We start from the raw sequence: 21,842 nt of genomic DNA on the forward strand, positions 1-21,842 counted from the left end.
TAAGGCTGCTTGTAAACATGTACTAGGACTCTCAGCAGCAGGAAGCCTGGCATCAGCTGACACAGTTTAAAATCTCACAATAGTACATCTTGCTATTGTTCTTCATAGTTCTCAAACCAAACCTCATCCCAGCAATGTTGTCATTGTGCAGTTCATCTCAGTCATTTACTGTCCCGCTGGTGTGAATTCAGCTTGCAGTAGAGCACAAATAAAAACACCACAATACAACCATACACAAAAACAACAACACTCACACAACAGCTCAATTATTTAAAGGTGACAGACTTCAGTTCTGTTCTGTTGCATATAATTCTCATGTCACATGTTTTGCATTTTTATGATCCCCAAGGAGGTTGTTTTCACCCATGTCCTCTTGTTTGTATGTGAATTTGTTTGTAAGTAAGATTCCGCAACAACTATGAAACCTGGTGAGAGGATCCAGTACAACAGGGTGAATTTAAGTGACGTCTAAAACTGACTTGTGATTAGTCCATCATGTTCAATGGCGGGATCTTGATGCTAAAGCTCCTCTCCATGATCAGACAACACAAAAACAACTGAATGTATTTCCAAGAGAATTGGTAAATTAATGCGGTCTGGGTCATGGAATAGAACATTACATTTTGGTGTGGATCCAGAATCAGAATCAGAATCAGAAAGTATTTATTGCCAAGTAGGTTTACACCTACAAGGAATTTGCTCTGGTTATTGGTGCATACAATGAACATAGAAACATAAAAACATAAAAACACAATAAATACAACACACATAAGAAAAGCAATAAAAAGAAACAATATATATTTACTCAATATTTACTTCTTATTTACTCCCTTTTTCTAATATTTATACAAAGTAACACTTATTTAGACATAAATATATCTAAATATATATAATAGATAAAAGATATAAAAAGTGAAGTAAAAAGTGAAATGCAAGATGAGAGACAGTGAACAGTGTCCAGGACCTTTGTATCACTTCTCCAACGTTGTGTTAACATTTTCCAAATTTTCGCCTGTTTCCAAGATAATAATTCATGAATCTTGATGGAAAAATCTGGTATATTTAGGGAACTGATAGCTTTGAGTTTGAAATTTGGTGCAGCTCGATTCAGTTTACGGGACCTGTTGGGCCTTGTATGTGCTCTACTGAGTCCCAAACGAGTTGTGTTTGTGTTCCTGATCGCTCTCGGTTTGTGCGTGCAAGCATTTGTGTGATAAACATTTTAGGAGCTTAAAAGATCATTACTGGGATTATCAAGATTTAAGCGGGGACCCAGACCTCCACCCTCACCCCTTCTCCCCCATTCCATGCCACCTCCCTCCTCCTCCTCCTCGGTGCTCAGTCCTCTCAGCTGACTCGGCTTTGTTCGACACTATGAAGTAGTTTCTGAAACTCTTTTGTAACCACTCACCCACCATCAGGGAACAAGAGAAATACAGGTTGATGCTGCTCATGCTGAACTGGGCAAAATGGATAAAAAGGAATAACTGCTAACATGGATTATTTTTAGAACTGCAGTTTGACAATTCTTGCGTGTGAATTGTGTTGAGTTTTTATTTTAATTTTTTCGATCCGGATTGGGTTGACAGATGTTTCACATTGGACGATATGCTGGAGGGTTGAAGGCTGTTAGCTTTCTACACCGCGGTGGAGGCATATAACCAGAGCAGAAAGTGGAGAATGTTGAGAAAACCCAGGAAAACCTCATCATCGCTCCCTCACAGAGAAATGTCTCTCTCCCACTGCCACCCTGGATGCTTTCGTCACAGCATCAGGCTCTTTGAGACGAGGGCGACTCACTAGATTTCCCTCTGAGGGGACAACAGATTAAGATGTCTGACCTCAGCCAAGTTGCTGTATACTCCGACTCCTCAGATATCTATAAGGTGAGTGTGAAGATGACAGGGTTGTAGAGAAACTCACATCAAAGTTAAACCTCTTTTAGACTACATCTGTGAAGAAAAAAAACTGATTGATATTACAGGCATTTTTACCTGAAGGTGAAGGTTCCCTCTCTTGACTGTTGCTAAATGATGCCACATCATATTAAATAGTTTCATTTCAAGCCACGCAAAGCTGAGACCATTCCACAGCAGTGTTACTTGTGAAGACCTCACAGTGGGACAGGATTAACACAGGGTCATAACCCCAGAGGCTCCAAAAGCAGAACATTGGTTATTTGTAAAAGTGTCTGATTTCGGTTGAAAAATTCAGTTAATATCTTTAAAAAAAAAAAGTTTTCTGATAATTCACGTACCTGTTTTGTTTCAAAATAAATAAATAAACTAAACAACTTTATTTACCTAAACCTTCTGGTTTTTATGTTACCTCTCTTACAGTATTTTCCAGAGTTTTCAGTCATTACCACATGGTCTACAGCTCCAGACTGTTGATGGATCTTTTTGGGACTGATATCATTTTATATGGTTGTACTTTATAACTTCTTTCCGTGATGAAAAGCATGTGATGTGGTTCAAATCCCAAGAGAAAGCCAGTGAGTGAACTGTTGAGGCCACCTACTTCCACTGCACATGTGTTATGCAATGGGCAGAGTGTTAATAACAGTATTTGGGTTATATGAGTGTACGTGCGTAGACGACAGACATGTTTGTATGTAAATTAGCATGTTACTGTTTTTAATATACAATTTCCTTCACTATAATATTCTTACTTTATTATTTTCCTATTATTTTGTTATAATGCATCATGGGGTCGGTCTGTCAGAAAATTCTTGGCTCAGGGCCCCTGATTGGTTGATTTAACCATGCTCATTCTACAAATCACAAACCTGCTTCCTCTGTGGTTTGAACCAGACGGCACAACTAGTTTGTATTTAAAGCCAGGATATTTAAAGGATTATCTTTCTCTTTCAAAGGTTCTACCCATAAATCAATGTTTTGTGAGTTACCATATGAGGTGTTTATGTTTTAAATATATTTAGATGTTGTCCTTTATTTCCCCCTGTTCTGCTTTCCACAGAATGTTTTCTGCAACCCTGCCTTTGAGCTGGAGGGGGAGCGAGAGGAGCGGGTGGAGGGCTTCAGGACGTCCTTGTCCACCCCTGAACCGATCAAACCACCAGCGGCTCGTGAGTCAATCATTCATTCAGTGTGTGCATATGCATGTATCACTTGGAGTCTGTCGAACAAACCATAACCAGTAAACTTTTCAAATTGGTGGATGGTTCAGTCAAAGGCACGGTTATCCATGACATCCAAGTTTAACACATAATGGTAGAAAAGCAGCTTCTGTGAGAAAACAACCAGTGTAATGAATCCTGGGAACATATAAGACCAAGTGCCTTCAGAGTTTTCCAGAGTCCATTGTGGAGGGTCAACAGGAGAAATCACTGAAGAATAACAAAAAACTTCTGTTCTTCTGCAAGGTCGCAAGAACTAGAGTCATCGTTTTACTTTAATTTTGATTCAATAGAAAAACTTTCACTAAACGGACTGAGAAATCATTCTCAATGGACTCCTGTAATACTAAATATGATATCAATAAAAGTAGGGAAAGAAAAATAACATCCAAATAAACAACACAAACCGTCTTGAATACTTCCTTCTTCACCTGTAAAGGTTTTACAAGATTTGAAATTTTCGATATCTTAAACAGTTGTGTTGAGGTCACAGCTGGTAATTTCATGCAAAAAGAGTGCGTATGAATCGTGTTAATATGGACAGGTATTGTGCTCTATCGTTCAGGCCCGGGCTGGGGTGTGCTTGGGGTGTGTGTCATGCGTCTGCGTGCTCCAGGTTGTGGCTGGGGGGTGGTGGTGGTCTCTGCTGCTGCTCTGCTCCTGTTAACCGCCCTCGGACTGGCGCTGGCCCTCATTCTTACACGTGAGTCGCTGTTGCACCTTGGACCATTCTTTGCAGTAAAATACAATACATGTAATAGAATGGGTTTTCACGTTGGGTGAGAGAGAGGTGACATCCTGTCATCCTGTGACTTTATTTTCTCCCTGCTTTAGAGATAAAAGGTCAGGCAGTGGAGGATCAGCTGTCGTCCACCAGCCCTTCAGACCTATTGAGAACAGCAGAGGGTGATTCCCATACTTTACCCACAAGCCCATTCAACAGAAGTCAATGGGATAGTACAGCACCACCACACACTACAAGGATCCCCTTGTCTGAAACACGTAGGGAGTTCAACTTATATCTAGTTTTGTCATGTGTTAGCCGGGTCCCATTTTATGTCTAACCTCATTGAGTTCAAATGGTATCATGTCTTTCTTTATCTGGAAGCCCGTTTCTTGTTTCTGAGAAAAGCTTTTTTGTTTATGTGTGTCAGGTTGTGGGGGTGTACTGACAGACTCTGAGGGCAGTTTCAGTTCCCCAAACCACCCCGGCCCCTACCTGCCCAACTCCCTGTGTGTGTGGGTGATCCGAGTCCCGCCCCCCTCCCTGGTTCAGATACACGTGTCCTCTTTGGCCGTGGAGGGGCCCTCTCCCTGTCTGTTTGACTGGCTGGAGGTGCAGGAGCAGACAGAGCTGAGCTCTGTGGTCACCAGGTTGGTCCGTCTCAAGTGACACGAACCCTTCAAAGACATATTTACCAGATTCTACTCATGACACAACTTAAATATGGGGACCTTCATATTTTGGTGCACTCAGAAGAGATGTCACAGAGACTTGCTAATGTTATATTTCTGAGTGTTGCAGGATTTCACCAAAAAAAGAGAGAGAAAATGTAAATGTATGTTCTGAATCACATCTGAGTATTAAAACATTACATAAAGTCCTGAAATTGAACTCAGATCAGCCTGCGTGTTAGTTTTCATTGGCTGATTATGAAAAAGATGACTTGGCAATGCAACAATATATATCGCAATATAAATTTCATTCATAACTATAAAAAAAAAGTTCAATGTATATCGATATATTGCTTTTCTACAGTGAGGAGGTATAACACAGTATATAAGGTTTAAAACCACAACCTTCGTTCAGGAAAAAAAAACATGTGATTAAACTTAAAACTAATAATAATGTACCATTGATCGTAAAAATTATCAATACCTACTGAAATTAACATTTTTATGTTGATATAATTTGTGGCCACCCATTTGGCCAGCCCATTTCATTTACACATGTTCTGCCCGAAGAAAATTATAAGGGGTTTATGTCATTACATTAATTTGTTGATAGATGGCGCTAAAGGTCTTTGCATGATTGTAAAGAACGTACTGGAACTCAGGGTTTCTGTGAAAGATTTCAACCCTAGAGAATACTTTGACCTGTGTGGTTATTTGCATTCTTGGAAAGTGTTGCAACATGATTCCCCAAACTGAGGAAATCTTGCAAAACTAACAAAGCTCCCAGTTGTTTTAAGAATTCACAGTGCAAAGTTGAAACTCCAGTGGAAACCCTAAAGCTGTCATATGAAGAGTAAAACTGATCATTCTGAAATAAAAGCTCTGTACTTCTCTCGTGCAGGTTCTGTGGTAACGTAGCTCCACCGACAGTCAACACAAACAGCAGCACAGTGTGGGTCACCTTCCGCTCTGACAGCAGCATCAGCGGGGCCGGCTTCACAGCTCAGTACAGGGCCCTGCAGCCTGGACACAGTCAGTAGTCTGCACATGGAAGTTACAAGTACATCCTTATATGCAATATTGTGCATCTGTGCATGTATTTATATATGTTTTCACAGAGAGCTGCTCCAGAGAAGAGTTCCTGTGTGACAGTGGACGCTGTCTGTTGCCCGTGTCCGTGTGCGACGGTCATCCAAACTGCCACGACCAAACAGATGAGGAAAACTGCAGCCATAAACACAAGGGTGAGAGAACTGAGATAAGGAAACCAGAAATGTAAATAAAAAAGACCATAAGAACAGTGGACACTGACTCTTCTTACAGAATGTGGCGGGCAGAAGTCAGGATCTCACGGTCACCTGTCAAGTCCCAACCACCCAAAGCCTTATCCTCACCAGCAGGTACACTCAAAACTGCCCCAGGTCGCTACACACACTCTGACTCTGGCTATTTTGTTACCTGACCACACATTCCTCTGTTTCCCATTAGTCGTGTATTTGGTATATATCCGTTGAGAAGGGCCACGTCATCACACTGAGTTTCAGGAACTTCAGCCTGGAGACTCAGGATGTGTGTGAGTTTGACTACGTGGAGGTGCACGACAGCGTGGACACCGGAGCTGGAAGAGTCCTGGGAAGGTGACACCCAGCACAGCTTAGACCTTTTATTCTCTGCAAATCAGATCTTATGTAGGATGTTGTTTGGGGGGGGGCCCTGACTCATGATATTATCAGCGGCCTCCGCAGTTACCGTAGCCTTCTTCATTGTGAAAATCCTCTATATTAATGGTAAATTTGGGACGTTACATGGCCACAATGCTATTAAGCTTCTCTTTGTCTGTTCTGCATTTGTCTCAGGTTTTGTGGCACCACCTTCCCACCTGACCTGACCTCCTCGGGCCCCCACATGACTGTGGTGTTCATGGCTGATGAGGGAGTGGCAGACAGTGGCTTCAACGCAACGTACCAGTCTGTGTCTGTACTGGACAGTGAGTTTTACAGTGCAGGATTACAGCAATATCACTCAACTGGTTTCCATTATATATTGTGGAGGGGTGGTGCATGACCCACGGAAGAACCCATTATATGTTGGTTTGGATCAGATCAGGGGGCAGATCCATAAATAGCTTTTCACTTTCTGTAACATTGTGAGTTTTTCAACATTTCAATTGATTTCTCAGAGAATAATTAATGGATCTTAATGAAAAAGTAAGATGAATTAAATAGATTTAAATGTGCTTTCATACGGGTACTGCTGTAGGTATGAGCTCCTTGGAGTGGTTTTTCTAGTTTCCTTTGCATCTGATCCTTTTTCTTCTTTCGTTTCACTTCCTGTCTCCTCTTTTTTTCTTTCTTTGGCCCTTCTTTCAAATCGTATTCAAAAAACATCAATCTTGTCTTTTACGATTTCTGTTCTTCTCCCTGCTTTATTAGTTCTACAAGGCCAGCATTTATTCAGCAAACCACATTTACATCTAACCTTTTGTTTAAGGGCCATAATTCTTCCCCATTGCTTTCTTTATTCCATTCTTCTTGCTTTCCTCTCGTCTTCAGCCTCTCTTATGTATTTTATTTTGAACCTGTAGGGACATGTGGTCCCAGCCAGTTTGTCTGCAGTACAGGGATGTGCCTCCAGCCGCAGTGGTTGTGTGATGGATGGAACGACTGCCCTGACGGAGCAGATGAACAGGGATGTGGAAACTCCACCTACCCTACCTTCAGTAAGTACACCTGTTATCTTTGACCTCGATCAGAGTCACAGATACACTGTTTACTGTCTCTAGAGCTCTGCTGTTGAAAGCGTTAATAAAAGAACAAGCCATCATAATAAAAGCATGCAGGATAGAGCTGGTTTGTCAGTTGCAAAGGTTTTATAAAAATGTTTGGGTGTTGACCTTCAATTATAACTTAATTGTCTATGTATTGGAGACAGTGTCTTATGATTCTCTGGGTGTTTGGTCTCATTATCCTCAGCTTCATCATGTGAGGTAATAGAGGTGGAGATGTGTCAGGGCCTCAGTTACAACCTCACCTCGTTCCCAAACATCTGGCTTTCTATTGCAGACCAGAGAGAAGCTGCCACAGTCCTGCGACAGTACCGGGTAAGAGCTGCATTCATCGAATTCACCTTTCTTTTCTTTTTGAATGCTTAATGATCTTCAAAACCTGGAGTCTCACGTGTTGTCATGCAGGTGCTTATGGAGCTGGCCTGCTTTGAGCCCCTGCAGAGGCTGGTTTGTGGGATGTTTCTGCCCCTGTGCAGCCCCCAGGGTGGCGTCCTCCAGCCCTGCCGCTCGGTTTGCTCCTCGGCTGAGCAGCAGTGCAGTCAGGCCCTGGATCTCCTCTCCTTCAGCTGGCCCTTCAACTGCCACCTCCTGCCCGACTCACAGGACCCTTTGGAGTGCTCGGTGCCTTGACGCTCATCTCAGCTCTTGTCGAGTTTTTTTCAAGAAACCTTTCACCGCATTGTGTAAGGACCAATATGCATTTTCCAAAATGCATTTTTTTTTCACAACTGGAAAAGTTTCTTCTGGACCCAGATCAGCTGTACCACAGCATTCAAGTGTGTTGCAAAAATGAGATGCAACATGACTGCAAACCTCACTGCACACTCCTGCCTATAAAGCATTTATGGTACATAGAGAAACAGGTGATAGTAGCCATTTTATATTTAAAAAATAACCTTAATGTACCTTGATGACACGTTTATCATGTTTTTGTTTGATTCACTGAACTAAATGAAAGGCTCCCTCGCTGATACGAAAATCCAACTGTTATAAACTAGCTTTTTGCACTATTTATTGCCTTAATGTGATGTACAGTAAATCATGTAAAACAAACGAGGCCAATTGAATACAGAACACCTTTATTGCATCATTCTTCAACAGAGCACATTTGTATGTGCCTCAATCATTTCAGTGCTCATAACAGTCCAGGCCTGATATGGTGAGAGATGCAATATGACACAGACATGAGTTGAGTCAAATCATGAACTACAGGACAAGTAAATGCAAACCTCATTTGAAACTAGTATGGAAAAGGTTATTCAAGTTAAAAACCCACATAATTGGTAACTGGAAGAAACCGAGATCTAAAAGGTGAACAAATTTAGAATTTATGAGCATTGACAATTTACATTTTATATAAATTATACCACTATCATACTTAATACTGATACTATTAAATAATACTAATGCTGAAATATGTAAAGCATTTTTCATAAAATAACACTATGTTTTTTACAGAGGAAAATGATCATAAATCATTCCTTTGCAAAGGACATGTAAACAAATACAAAATCATAACGATTAAAAACAAGTGTTTTCAATCATGTTAAACACTACTCAAAGGAAAACAAAAACTAAATAATAAAAAATGAATAAAAGTCAGAGACGTACATAAATAAATAACATGAATACAATTAATTCAAAGCCAGACTGAAAAGTAGGTCTTGAATTTGCTTTTAAAAGTATCCACATTCTCTGCTGCTTTGGGGTCTTTTGGCTGAAGTAATGAAAAGTTGTTTCACCATGGGTTTCAGTTCTGACTCTGAGTAGAATTAAAAAGGCCATTAAGGTACATAGAATAAAAGGCATTGAGAAATGTATAAACATGTAAAGTGATCTTAAAAAATTAATAAATTTGGAAGCAGACAAAGTAGCCAATGCAGGGACCTAAGAACTGGTGCAATGTGTGCTCTCTTATTGTTCTTGCTTAACACACGAGCAGCAGAGTATTAAAGTTGTAGGTGAGATATGTTCTTGTCAGGCAGACCAGAAAGTAGAGTGTGGGAATAGAAACGGTTGGAGCTGTAATGCAACTGTCACCATTTGATGAATTGATTGTAAGTTGCTGTTTGAGTGCCCTGATTGGTCCGAAAACCTAATTTAATTGACACAGAAAGCTTCTACAAGCTTACTTAAGAATGGTAGATTGGACATTGGTCTATAGATATTAAATATGGAGGCACCTAAATGATTTATCTTCTGAAGTGGCTAAACTATGCCAGTGTTTTGAACAGTAGAGAAGACACTCATTTAAAGAGAATAAGTGATATAGTTCGAAATAAATACAGACAGTATTCACATTGATTCCTGACATGGTTCTGCTACACAAAGTTTGATTGCACGTTTCTCATAATCACATCTTTGAGTCACAGTTTGTGCTATAGACATCTAAACTGTAAAGTAACAGTGAAAGAGCTGTTAAGGAGGAACAATAATTTTCAGGGTTTGGTCTAAAGCAATGGCAGTCAAACCCCACACTCGCTTTTTGTCATTGTGAAACACTGGGAGTGTGTATCCATACTTGTCACCGGAGCGAAAATGTGTGTAGCCACAGTTCCGGGGGTTGCACAAGTGGGACAGGGGCAAAGTGAAGATTTCCTCCACCTGTGTCAGAAAGAAACAAAAGAGGAACATTACATCTTTGGTCCAAAGCAACAATCCAGAAAAATATGTGTCTATGTTTTATGATTGTTTATGTTTTTTTTTTACAATAATAGTTTATAAATTCAGAAAAGATAACACAGACGAAACAGACAATAAAAGCAGAGGGATGAAATATATTTCAGATTTGAAATTGTGAATTAACTTGCTTCTGAAGGCCATTTGGTCCAAAGAGTAAACAGTGACTGTTGTGTTTAAATACAAAAGAGACACATCCAAAAACTAAATCTCCGGTGGTGTACACATGTGGAGCCCTGCCCATTTCAAGCAGATATAAAATGTAGGGAAGAGGACGGCTGTACCTCTTCAGGGTTTGGTTTGAACGACAACTCCTCTACAGGCCCGAGGTTAGCCAGCACAGGAACAATCATCATCCCTGTCTGGAGAGAGGGACAAAATGTGTAAACTCAACACATCCCTTTTTTACCATTCAATATGAACATGTTTCCAAAGAAGAATGAGACACTATGACAACTGCAATGAAATGTTTAAGTAACATGACACCATATAGCATTTTCTTTTGTAATGAGGAGAGATTTGTCTTTGACAAGGCAGTGTCCGTGCAGCAGTGGACATAGAAAGATAGAAGGCCTGATACTGGATTTATGGCTAGTCTGGGAATCATTTCTTGATATATCTGTGAGTTGATTATATATTTAATAATCCACAAACATGATAACAATTGTTACAGCTGCTGATCAAAGTTTATGAAAGGTTTTCAAGTCCATGCTTCTAAGATGGTCAAAAATGCAGCATTTTGGGGTTTTGAACGGCAGGGCAGAAGAAACCAGCATCTTTACAATATCAACTACAAGGCTTGGAATTAGCGATAACTATTTTTTCATATCTCACAAACATTTACAGAGTTATACAATGACAGATTAATCTATCACGATAATAATGTTTTAGTTATTTGCAGCACTATTTTAGGATTTTTTGAATTCTTCCATTTTTTCCCCAAAAGCTATGTGAATGATAACTAAATATAAAGAATACATTTTCAATCAGGAAAGATTGATGAAACAAATAAAAGCAAGGCGGCTGAGGCTCAGGAGGTAAAGCAGGTCCGGCTGTGAGTGACGCATGACAGAGAAAGTGCTGCAAATAAAAGCATTGTATGAATGTGTGTGTAAAGGGTGACTTCCAAAACTGTCCTGTAAAGCTCTTTGATTAGTCATCGAGACTTGAAAAGCACCATCTACCACTTGCATAATCACAATTTTGCCATGCTCACCATAGATTCGTGAACATATCAGTTCAGAAAATAAAAAGGGGAAGAATAATCAGAGCACTCTACTTAATCACCTGACCCAAATTCTTAAAAACTAAATTATCCAACTCACATTGTCCCTGAGAGGCTTCAGGACACCCCAGACCCTGTCTGCTGCCACATTAACACCGAGCTCCTCCCAGGTTTCCCTCAGCGCTGTGGCCACCACGTCTCTATCTGATGGATCACTCTTTCCTCCTGCAAAGCTACACACAAATGAAAATAAAGACACATACTCTACTGGCAGTCTAACACAATTTAAACAGTCTCAAACCAGCCACAAACCTGACATCTCCTTTGTTCCTGCCCAGTTTTAGGGAGCGCAGGGTGAAGAGAAACGACGGCTGCCCCTCAACAGTGCAGAGCGTGACCAGGACAGATGCGTATTTCAACTGCTTCTCTCCTTTGCTCTGACTTGCTGCTTTGCTCCACCTTGCTGTGTCATAGAGCTTCAGGTTGGCCCTAAGACTCTGTCGACACCTGTTTTCATTCTCCGGGGATAGACAGTCTCTCCAGTCATCCACCAAATGAGGGGAAGCCTGATGAATACCTCTTTTTTGCTGTAGAAAGTGGCTGGTGGCTCGGGATCTACTGTGAAAGTGGTTCAAGATCTGTGATGTAAGAGCTGATAAGCTGGCTATGTGCCACCTGTGATATAAATGGCTATGTGGGTTACACTGCGACTTGTTGGTGAAACTGAGTGAAAGATGGAAAAAGTCCAGAGGCCTCCTCCAGGGTAGGAGGCAGCATGTGTTGGTCAAACAGACCTGGTGAGGGCTCACAGCTTGAGGGTTCTGACCTGAAACTTTCAGCACAGTGGATTTCCATGAATCAGAAACTGGTTTAGTCGAGGTAGAAAGTTGAGAGGTCTGATGACGACTGGATACAATTGTTTTGGCTACAGAGTTATGAAATGAAACCTCTCTCAGATGATGATTATCACCCTCCCAGTTGAATACACGTGAATGGATTGAATGGGATACAGTCTCTTTGGATAACGATGATAACCCCTCATTGCTTCGTACTCCTCCAGGAATCCCTTCACACCGGTTTCCGCTCACATGTCTTGCACCCTGGCACACAGCAGCTGTGTGCTCAGAGAGCGCAGCCAGGGGACATGCTCTCAACAGCAGCCATGACCTGGTTGGACAGGACCATGTCAGGATTTGAGGGGCCCTGAACATCCTGTGAAAAAAAACCGACACGTCCAAAGACAAGTTCAGAAAGCATTTAAAGATTGTACCCGTCAGCTAACTAGACCACGTAGCTCTGGTAAACATGAGCATACCCATACCAGCAGAATGAGGAGGAATGATTAGCTCTTCTGTGAAGTGTTAGCATGAGCCAGTTTGAGCTTTGTCCATTCAAACCCTGGACCTTACATGGAGTCAAGTACTGGTACTATCAGGACTTTGGGTCAAACTTTGACTGTTAGCTACAGCTGTTTAGTTACTTGAGCTCTGACAGCGACCTCTGAGACAGAAAAAAACACCACACTGCGTTTGTTGACTCTATGATAACAACCTAAACTAACCCAGGCTGTTTTAAGAGCCGTCAATGTCTCCTTCGGGTAGTAAAAGCTGTCATTAAGCGCATGCTAACTAGCTAACGTAAACATTAGCATATCACGAGCAAAGTAGACAACTAACTAACGTCAAATAGCCAATGCTGTTAATGGTGAGGAGTCGTGCTGCCCCACAGGAAGTCGGACACACACCTGGCACTGACCCTCGTGTGGAGATGGAGTCTGGACGTGGAAAACACTCACCTTCAAAGTGAACAGCCGCTCTCTGCCTCAGCTAACCGGTCTTCTGCCCAAAGTCAATATGGCGCGGAGCAGCGTCACGCGCGTCACCTCTGCCTTGAGTGCGTTTACGCCAACCACGTGTTTCACAACCACCCCAGTCAGCTGCCGCGAACCGTGTGCAGAGCTGCCAACTTTTCAAAAAAACCTTGGAGTGAGATTTTGTCGGGGGTGACCAACATTTTGCCGCGCACACAGCCACACACGTTGGTGGCTCAAATATCAGGGAATTGTTGGAATTTGGCGTTGTATCCATGTTGTTCGCTGCATTCTGGTGGCCTTTGGGGCCCGAAGTCGTTGATAGGAGCGGCCGACTGGAGATGGACAACATTGGTTACATTCTGTGACGCAAAGACATAGCTGAAGGTCCACCCCCAGGAAATGTTGGTTTAAGTAGATGTTGTTTCCTGCATTCTAGTGGATTTTTGGGTGGTATGCTAAAGATGTGCAATACCTGAACTTCTTCTGATTCATGTTCCTCTGATCATGACTTGTAGGGCCTTCTAGCCTTGAGCTGAACATTCAACCAGAAAACTATTGTTGTGCCTCAATGACCACAATATAGCCTAATTAATAGACCTTTGTTTAAGATTTGACCAAGGTAGGTTGATTGACATTTTGATTACAATGGTTTTCAACTAATTCTGAACTGAAACCTAACCTATATTTTAAATAATTGTATTCTTAAGAGCAGTTAATGATTTATGTTCGCCTCCCACCACACTTTCCATCAGACAAAAAAGTGCAACAAATAAAGTGCTTAAACAGTAGCCTTTTTAAGCAACACAATGGACCCTCTTCCCCAAAATAAAATTTGTCTGGAGCCGCAAAACATATTTGATAACAAAGCTAATAAAGTTTTATATAAAGTTATACTATACTAAACTATGGTTTGTTGCATTTATGAAATTATCGAACAACAATTAAGAAAACTGTTGACATTTGATTGATATTTTTACCTGTTACAACAAAGGAAAAACCAAACGCTTATGAAGAGAAGAAAATACACAGGCAAGTGTCGGCCTACTTTGAAATAAATTAAACACAGACCTTTGTAGGGTTATTTGAGTCCTCCCCGTATTTGTGGAAAATGTATGAAATAAGAAGTACCCTATTTTTAAATAAATAAAAACATATAGCTGCAGCCTAATAGCTTAAAAATATATATTTTAGTTGGCGAAATATTTAAACGAAAAGTGAGAGCAGGTCAGGCTGGAGGCGGACACAGAAACTGCAGCTCGGTAGAAACCAACTGCAGCTTCTGCTCTGATCAAGATGCTGAGCTCTGATCAGCTGAGACCAGAGAAACTCTGTGTTTTCACTGTTTCCACTGAGCAGCCGGTGAATCAGTGACCAGCTCCTTCACGTGAAGGAGCTCTGGTCTTGTGTCTCTGAGCGAGTGCGCGGGGCGGGGGGCGGAGCCTCGGGACCGGTGCGCTATCTGGGGCACACACACACACACACACACACTCGCCCGCTCCTGGTACTTCATGACGGCCTGATACGATGATAAAAAATGATCGTGACTTAGTCAACCACCAACATTTTCGTCAACAAGTTAAAATAGATTTAGTCATGCGCTTCACTTAAAAGATCCAGGTTTTTTTTGGCGTGAGAAATTGGATGTGTGGCGTGAGTGCGTGTGAAAACATGCAAAAGCGTGTGTCACACGGCGGAAGCGTGAGAGTTGGCAGCTCTGCGTGTGTGTGCGTGTGAGCGTGCGTGTACTTTAACACAGATGACTTCATAGGGAAAAAACAGCCATTGTTGGACATTTCCATCACCATTCACGCCCCAGAGAGAAGAACCAGTCTAACCTCTTTGAATCCCTATGAGTTATTTCCTATTTCACTGGGTGACATAAAAACACATGTCCTCAGTTGTTTTAGTTGTTAAAGTGCTTAATATGATCAATTTCTTAATACACTATAATATGATTCTTTTGTTGGCTGTTTTCCAAGTGACGTGATGTTGCCCGGTGTGGATGAGGCCTCATCTGTAGGATTTCTCCAAGTTGGATCACCTATGACACAAGAGAGAAACTCCTCACCCCACCTGTTTTACCAGCTCAGCCTGAAACCTGGAGGTTGCTTCAGGTTTTGAGCAGCATGTGATTCATGTCATCTGGCATTTCAAACTTGCCATCTCTGTTCGTGTCACCTCACTTGAACAGGGAGCCGAGTGGTTGTCCGTATATATCCAGCTCTGATCTCCGTGAACTTCCTTCTTCAACCCAGGACCATATGGCTTCTGCGTGGACTGAGGAGGAGACCTTTGTCTGCTCAGTGTGCTTGGACACCCTGAAGGACCCAGCTACTCTACCCTGTGGACACTCGTACTGCCTGTCTTGTATCCAGAGCCACTGGGACAAGAGAGACAGTAAGGGTGAGTACAGCTGCCCCCAGTGTCGGCAGGTCTTCAGCCCTCGGCCCTCGCTGGCTAAGAGCACGGTCCTTGTGGAGGCCATGGAACAACTGAGAACCAACAGCTTCAAACACAGCTTCTCCCCCGCCTCCTCCGCCCCACCATCCATGCCCATCTACCTGGAGGTCCTACCACATTTAGGGCAGCGACAGGGCAGCATGTACCCCCAGCTTCCCACGGTGGACCCCAGATCCTGCCCTCAACACAACCAACCCCTGGTGCTGTTCTGCCGTGAAGACAAGGAGTTTATGTGTGAGTTGTGTGGCCAGCATGGACACAAAGGACATCAAGTGCTCAAACCAAAGAAAGAGAGGAAGGAGAGGGAGGTACGTAATGGAAAAGGACCACCCGGGTTAAATGTGTGCTGTTTTATAGTTTGCCATGATGCTCTGTGTGTGAAGAATGTGAAGCATTTTCCAAATGAACCTGAACATGATGTCCTTGTTAAACAACTGTCTTTAAGGTTTACTCCTGTCACATGTGGTGAATTTGAAGTGTTCTGGTCTCTTTTCTTTACTAAGCCATGGATCTTGTGTGCGTGTGTGCGTGTGTTTGTGTGTGTGTGTGTAGAAAGAGCTTGTTCACATGCAGGCAGAGGCCCAGAGGAGAATTCAGGAGACTGGAAAGAAACTAAAGGAGCTCCCACATCTTGCTCGCCAGCACAAGGTATTTGATCATGTCTGTGTTACGTCTCTGTTTCCGATATCATACACGTAGATCAGCTTAAGACATACAATACACGACTACTGCTTTAGTATTTTCATAATACCTCATCTGTGATCCCTGTCTTCCTCTCTCTTTACTCCCAGGCGTTGGTCCAGGCTCTGCAGCAAGAGAGCACAGATTTATTCACAGAGCTAGCCCAGACCGTGAGTCTATCAGGCACCCAGGCTGGCGAACTCCTCAGCACCCACGAGACCTCCATAGGCAGCCAGGTGGAGGTGCAGATCCACAGACTAGAGCAGGAGGTGGCACAGCTCGGCTGGAAGAGTGAAGAGCTGAGCAAGCTGGCCAGTATGCAGGACCACATCGGCTTCTTGAAGGTGTGAAGCAGGGTTATCCTGGAACTCAGAGTCTCACAGGATTAATGAATTGATGCAGGAGATTGACTTTATTGTCCAGCTTATCCTGGAAATTTATCTTTGGCTTCTAGTAAAATGCAATAAGAGTTAATAAAATACACACACGACACATCAATCAATACATACCATTAGTGCAAATGAACAGGTAGCAGCCAGTAAGTTATATAAATAACATAGCGGTATTATAAGATAACAGTATAAAATCATAAGATAACAGTATAACAGAGACAAGAATTGCTGTTGAAAGGTTATCTAATTTGTTCTCAAGAATTTCCTAACCCTGGAGCCACTGGGTAAGATGGGCGCCTCAGGAGAGTCAGTGCTGGGTCAGGAGGAAGCGGTGGTAGCCTCCATCCGCTCAGTCATGCAAGATTTACAGACATCGGTACAGGAGCTCTGCAAAGTCAGTCTGGCCAAGATCAACACATTAGGTCAGCATCTCCTCTCCTCTCCTCTCCTCTCCTCTCCTCTCCTCTCCTCTCCTCTCCTCTCCTCTCCTTTCCTCTCCTTGCCTTCAGACAGTAAAAACTTATCGTGTCTTTGTAGTGAATCATGTCCCCGTGGATTCAACACCCAGTGGAGAAATAGCAGGTGCAACAGTAACTGATAACTGTGGTCAGGATAAATCACAAAACACAGGTACGTAAACTTTATATCATGCAGTGTATTGATTATTATATGTGTACTTAAGAAAAGGACACCTGATGTATTGCTCACAACTCATCCTCTCGTTTCTGTAGTGTATGAAATGATGACAGACGCTCCACCTTTGCCGCCTCCAAGACCTCAAGGTAAGTCACTTTAGAAACTGTGTACATGTGTAACTCTTATAAAAAATTAATTTCCTAACATAATATTTGCTCCATGTAACCGTACTTTATTCTCCCAGAGCATGAGTCTTCAATAAAATACCCGGCTCTACATCCTGCATGTCCTGAAGGTAAGAATAAGAGGGCCTGCTACAATGTTAAAAGTGTGTTTTAAATGATATTAAACTTATTGGAGTTGAGGTGTTCATTATTTGCTTTACATGTTTTATTTCATCCCTTTCTCCTCCTTTCTGTGGACATGAAGCTTCAGCCCCTCCCCCACCCTTACAAAGGCTTTGTAAACTGCCTGCAGATAGTAATCTATTTACTTTACTTTGAGGATTTTGGAGATTTGGTGCAGATGAGTTTTAATCCTGATTTCATAAACTTTTGTTTACTCTTAGCACCTCCTGCAACAACAACAGGGCTTGTTAACCCAGAACCAAAGTCTAGAGGAGAATTGCTGAAATGTGAGTCCATCATCCTCCATAATATGAAACAGATCACATAGACCACAATGTCAAAGTTCTCACTTAAATACATCCTGTCCCTTCAGTTCGCTTCGAACCCACCATGGACCCTAACACGGTGTATCGCCACATCCAGTTGTTGGAAGGAGGTCATAAGGCCACGATGCGGGCTGAAAACCTGAACCCTCCAGACCACCCTGAGCGCTTCCACTTCTGGAGACAGGTTCTCTGCCGAGAGCCCCTGGCTGGGAGCCCCTACTACTGGGAGGTGGAGTGGACCGGCCAAAAGGTGGATTCTTTCGATTTCAGTCGTGACATGGATGGTTTCAGATATAAACATATGCCATATACAATATATGAATGGAAATCACATATCCCATTTGTCTGATTTAGTTAAAGGACATCTTTTTTTACATTACTCTAATTGAAAAGACATCACCCCCCTAAAAAATCTGGATCATTATCCAGATCCACACCAAATGTTACCTGTTCATAGATATAAGCACTCTACACACGCCTGCTTTTATATTTAACTAAAGATTGCTCATTTGAGAAATTAACTAGAAAACTGGTCATTATATCAATATTAGAATTATTTGCTCCCTAAATCAGCATTAGATCCATGGGCTGTTTCAATTGGATTTCATGTCCTCAGCCAGAATCACAATCACTGTAGGTTATGATGAGGTCTTAATGTTTTCAATGAGAGAAAGTGAGGATACCAGCTGTTGTTTGTGCACTGGACTCCTCTTAACAAAGCATTATACTTCAACATTCTGATCCTTTTTACCATACTAGCAGCGTGGTATAGGATTGGTTAGTTCATAACTGTTTATCATCTTAACAACGCCTGTGAGCATTGCAGTGAATATTTGTGGTTCATTTTTGGATGATTATTAATGAATATTAATTGGTGATCCTCTCATTTCTCCTCTGCAACCATCACCACCAGGAGTTGCTTCCTTTCCTAATCTAATTTTCCCTGTCTCACCATGCAGATCACCATTGGTGTGGCCTACAAGGAGATTGAACGCAAAAGTTCTGATGACAAAAGTCGTTTGGGCCATAATCCCCAGTCCTGGAGCCTGTACTGGACTGGCACTGGCTTCTCCTTCTGGCATGATGGACAGGAAAAGCTCCTCGGCTCAACTAAGGCCAAAAGGATTGGTGTGTATCTTGACCAACATGCAGGGACTCTGGCCTTTTACCGCATCACCAACAACCAGGTTGAGCTCATCCACCAGCACCAGACCCACTTCACTGGACCACTGTACCCAGGATTCAGATTCTGGGCAGGAATAGGGGCCACAGCGACGGTCTGCCTACTGGATTAAGTTGTTTATTTTTTTGATACAACCTTGGTTGAAATCATGACACTTTAACCCATCTTACATAAGAAACTTATTGTTTTCATAATATGTTTTTGAACCAACCTTTCATTGCCTGATGTAAAGTTTCTAAAACTGTCTATGTAAGTGAATAGAGGAGGAATATACACATATTATCATCATTCACACTTGTGTAAAAGTACCTAGTAATTCCACAAATTTCTGTCTGTATGTGGAACACATATCTTGCGAGCTGTCTAATTAGCTTCACACTTGGCATGTGTACTTTAATGGCCGAGGAAAGTGCAGGGTCAAATTTGGAGTAATTTGGACATGTGATACGTTCAATATTAAAAATCCTTTGAATGAACAGGCACCACGCGCTTTGTAGTGGGTTGCATAGTGGGTCAGTGGGAGTAAGCCGTCGTGCCTTCAGTCTGTGAATTGAGTTGAATATGTCCTTCCTGTCTGCTGATAAACTGCAGCACCGGTTGACAACTGTGTCAAACCACAGGTCAGAATCGCTGCCAGATCATTTTGATTAGTGGATTATTTTTATTGCAACATATGGAACTGGGACAAAGACACACAACACAGGTGCTGTTATTCATCATGGCAACAAAATTCATAGAAACACTTCCTGTTCGCAATTTGTCTTCAAAGTAAAAGAGTTGATTTATTACTTTATGTCGAGCTGATTTATTGAGTTTTTATTTTGAAATGTTATGAACTTGGGTCCAAAGATTGAGTTGATTTCTTAACAGAAGTAGAAGATATACAATGTATGAAAACCCTGTTAAATAAATAATTTAAATTTATAAATTGACCACACGTAAACACTAATAAGGCAGATTCAGTATAATTTCACAAAAACATTTACTACAACATCTTTGTTGCAGAAAAACCAGGAAGGATGAACACGTTTTCAAACTTTGTGTGATGTTCTGTCATTTAGTTTGTGGATTTCTGTCTCTTTGTGTTTTCTGTTTCCTGTTTTATTTTGTAGTCATGCCTTCCTTGTCTGTTATTTCCAGCTTCTCGGGTGTGTCACTTCCTGTCTTGGTGATTGTCTTTCCCAGTCCTCATGTGTTGCACCTGTGGCTAGTTACCCCAGCCTTCCCTGTGTCTCTATTTAAGCCTCTGTTTCCTTTTGCCCTTGGTCGGTTCGTTGCTCGTTTCTACACGTCGTCAGATATGGTTTGTCTTGTCCTGCTGTCTCGTCCAGCTTCCCCTGCTTATCCTTCCTTGTTCTCCGTGCGCCTTGTCGCCAGTGGTTACTTATAGTGTTCATGTTTTGTTTTTGTCTTGTTTAAAGACTCCCTTTATATTAAATAGCTTTTTTCGTTATAACCTCTGCATCCTGGGTCCATCTCCTTCCTCAAACCGTGACACTTTGCTCAGTAATAAAAACTATAAAAAGTGACAGTATATTGTAGAATGCTTGAGGAGGAGTCACAAAGACAAGCAATAATTCTGAAGTAGCTCCTTTCTTCCTTTGTTACTAAGGGAATACCAAGTCACCTGCTGATCTTATCAGTGACCCCACACCTCAATGACCTGGATCATTTGAAGCCCCCTTCCATTCTTAAGTTACCTCTAGTATCTTCAGTATTCCCACATGGATATGCAAAGATTCCTCTTACCTGCATTGTTCTTTGTTTCCCCTCCGATCTTTTCACTGGACACAGGATAGCTGTCATCCAATAACTTGCAATGGCAAGTCCACATTTGTGTTCAATGACATATGTATGATTTCTCAGAGCTGTCCTCTACCGGAAAACAAACTTTATGAATTTTTTTCAATCATTAATTCCAGGGACCCTAGTCACAAGCTTCTCCCACTTTCCACATGGAGACAACAAGTTGTGTCCTAGCATGGTTGAAGAAGTTAGGAAAATTTGAAAGATGTCACCTAACGAACACTGGACCTGTAGGTGCAAAATAACTACCTTGAATTTCAAAATATTTTATGTGAACAAAACCAGATGACAGATCCTTCTATTTTGGATGCACAATAAAGCTTGACCCACTTCCATAAACACAGAGGAAAGACACTATCTATGTATGTCGATGGAAACACTGAACCACTTGGACAAACTTCCTCAGAGGGTAGAAATGACACCTGACCTACATCTACAGAACAAAGATCTGGCGGGTGTATATGTATATCTGACATGTGAAGCCCCAAGGCATAAAGAAATGAGTATACAGGTATAGACGTTCGAATGGCTGAAAAAAGGGGGTGGACTGCTGAAGAAACAGGGAGGAGCCAGATGTATTGAGTTGATGGTGAAAGTATATAGCTGTGACTCTTGACCCTGCATCAGTCTATCACACCTTCTGCCCCTCTGACGCCAACATCACCTGCCAGCGTAACCATGCGAGGTGAGACAGCTCGTAATTAGAAGAAACTGTTAACAAGCTGCAAATATAAATGCAACAAGGAGACGGATGGAGACTAGATGCATAGGAGTAAAATGATCTTCTCTCCTAAGAGGCAATGTCGATTTTCTCTCTGTTGCTATATATTCCTTTGCTTCTTTCCTCCCAGCTATTGTACTGCTGTGTCTGCTGGGAACAGCTATGCCCTTAGAGGACAGTTTTACCTGGGGTGGACCTGGTGAGAATGTCGTTGATCCGACCAAGGACAACGGTGAGAGATTCCTCAGAAAACA

The 21,842-nt window shown here is 42.0% G+C and overlaps 3 protein-coding genes across 4 annotated transcripts; 2 read left to right on the forward strand and 1 right to left on the reverse strand.

Annotated features, from left to right (window-relative positions):
* Nucleotides 1–1,832: 1,832 nt before the first annotated feature.
* On the forward strand, nucleotides 1,833–7,949 carry mfrp (membrane frizzled-related protein). Its single transcript, XM_053423422.1, has 13 exons — nucleotides 1,833–1,892; nucleotides 2,980–3,088; nucleotides 3,705–3,842; nucleotides 3,974–4,141; nucleotides 4,294–4,513; nucleotides 5,436–5,566; nucleotides 5,653–5,778; nucleotides 5,858–5,934; nucleotides 6,023–6,171; nucleotides 6,391–6,521; nucleotides 7,119–7,253; nucleotides 7,507–7,634; nucleotides 7,725–7,949. The coding sequence occupies exons 1-13, from the start codon at nucleotides 1,833–1,835 to the stop codon at nucleotides 7,947–7,949; spliced, it is 1,797 nt and encodes a 598-aa protein (XP_053279397.1).
* A 432-nt stretch (nucleotides 7,950–8,381) lies between these two features.
* On the reverse strand, nucleotides 8,382–13,161 carry nudt8 (nudix (nucleoside diphosphate linked moiety X)-type motif 8). 2 transcript variants are annotated; one of them, XM_053423423.1, is made up of 5 exons: nucleotides 13,019–13,161; nucleotides 11,536–12,435; nucleotides 11,324–11,456; nucleotides 10,283–10,360; nucleotides 8,382–9,923 (listed from the first exon to the last, which is right to left on the reverse strand). In XM_053423423.1, the coding sequence occupies exons 2-5, from the start codon at nucleotides 12,432–12,434 to the stop codon at nucleotides 9,738–9,740; spliced, it is 1,296 nt and encodes a 431-aa protein (XP_053279398.1). In that variant the 5' UTR covers nucleotide 12,435; nucleotides 13,019–13,161; the 3' UTR covers nucleotides 8,382–9,737. The 2 variants fall into 2 exon arrangements, with proteins under 2 accessions (XP_053279398.1, XP_053279399.1); XM_053423424.1 differs by having other exon boundaries at nucleotides 12,968–13,048.
* Nucleotides 13,162–15,111: 1,950 nt separating this feature from the next.
* On the forward strand, nucleotides 15,112–19,854 carry ftr86 (finTRIM family, member 86). Its single transcript, XM_053422637.1, has 10 exons — nucleotides 15,112–15,804; nucleotides 16,049–16,144; nucleotides 16,288–16,521; nucleotides 16,829–16,991; nucleotides 17,107–17,199; nucleotides 17,301–17,351; nucleotides 17,450–17,500; nucleotides 17,774–17,839; nucleotides 17,926–18,128; nucleotides 18,838–19,854. Exons 1-10 carry the CDS (start codon nucleotides 15,172–15,174, stop codon nucleotides 19,171–19,173), a joined length of 1,926 nt encoding a protein of 641 aa, XP_053278612.1. The 5' UTR covers nucleotides 15,112–15,171; the 3' UTR covers nucleotides 19,174–19,854.
* The last annotated feature ends 1,988 nt before the right edge of the window (nucleotides 19,855–21,842 follow it).

This window comes from Pleuronectes platessa, chromosome 5 (genome assembly GCF_947347685.1).
Source record: "Pleuronectes platessa chromosome 5, fPlePla1.1, whole genome shotgun sequence".
In the NCBI taxonomy this organism is placed as follows: Eukaryota; Metazoa; Chordata; class Actinopteri; order Pleuronectiformes; family Pleuronectidae; genus Pleuronectes; species Pleuronectes platessa.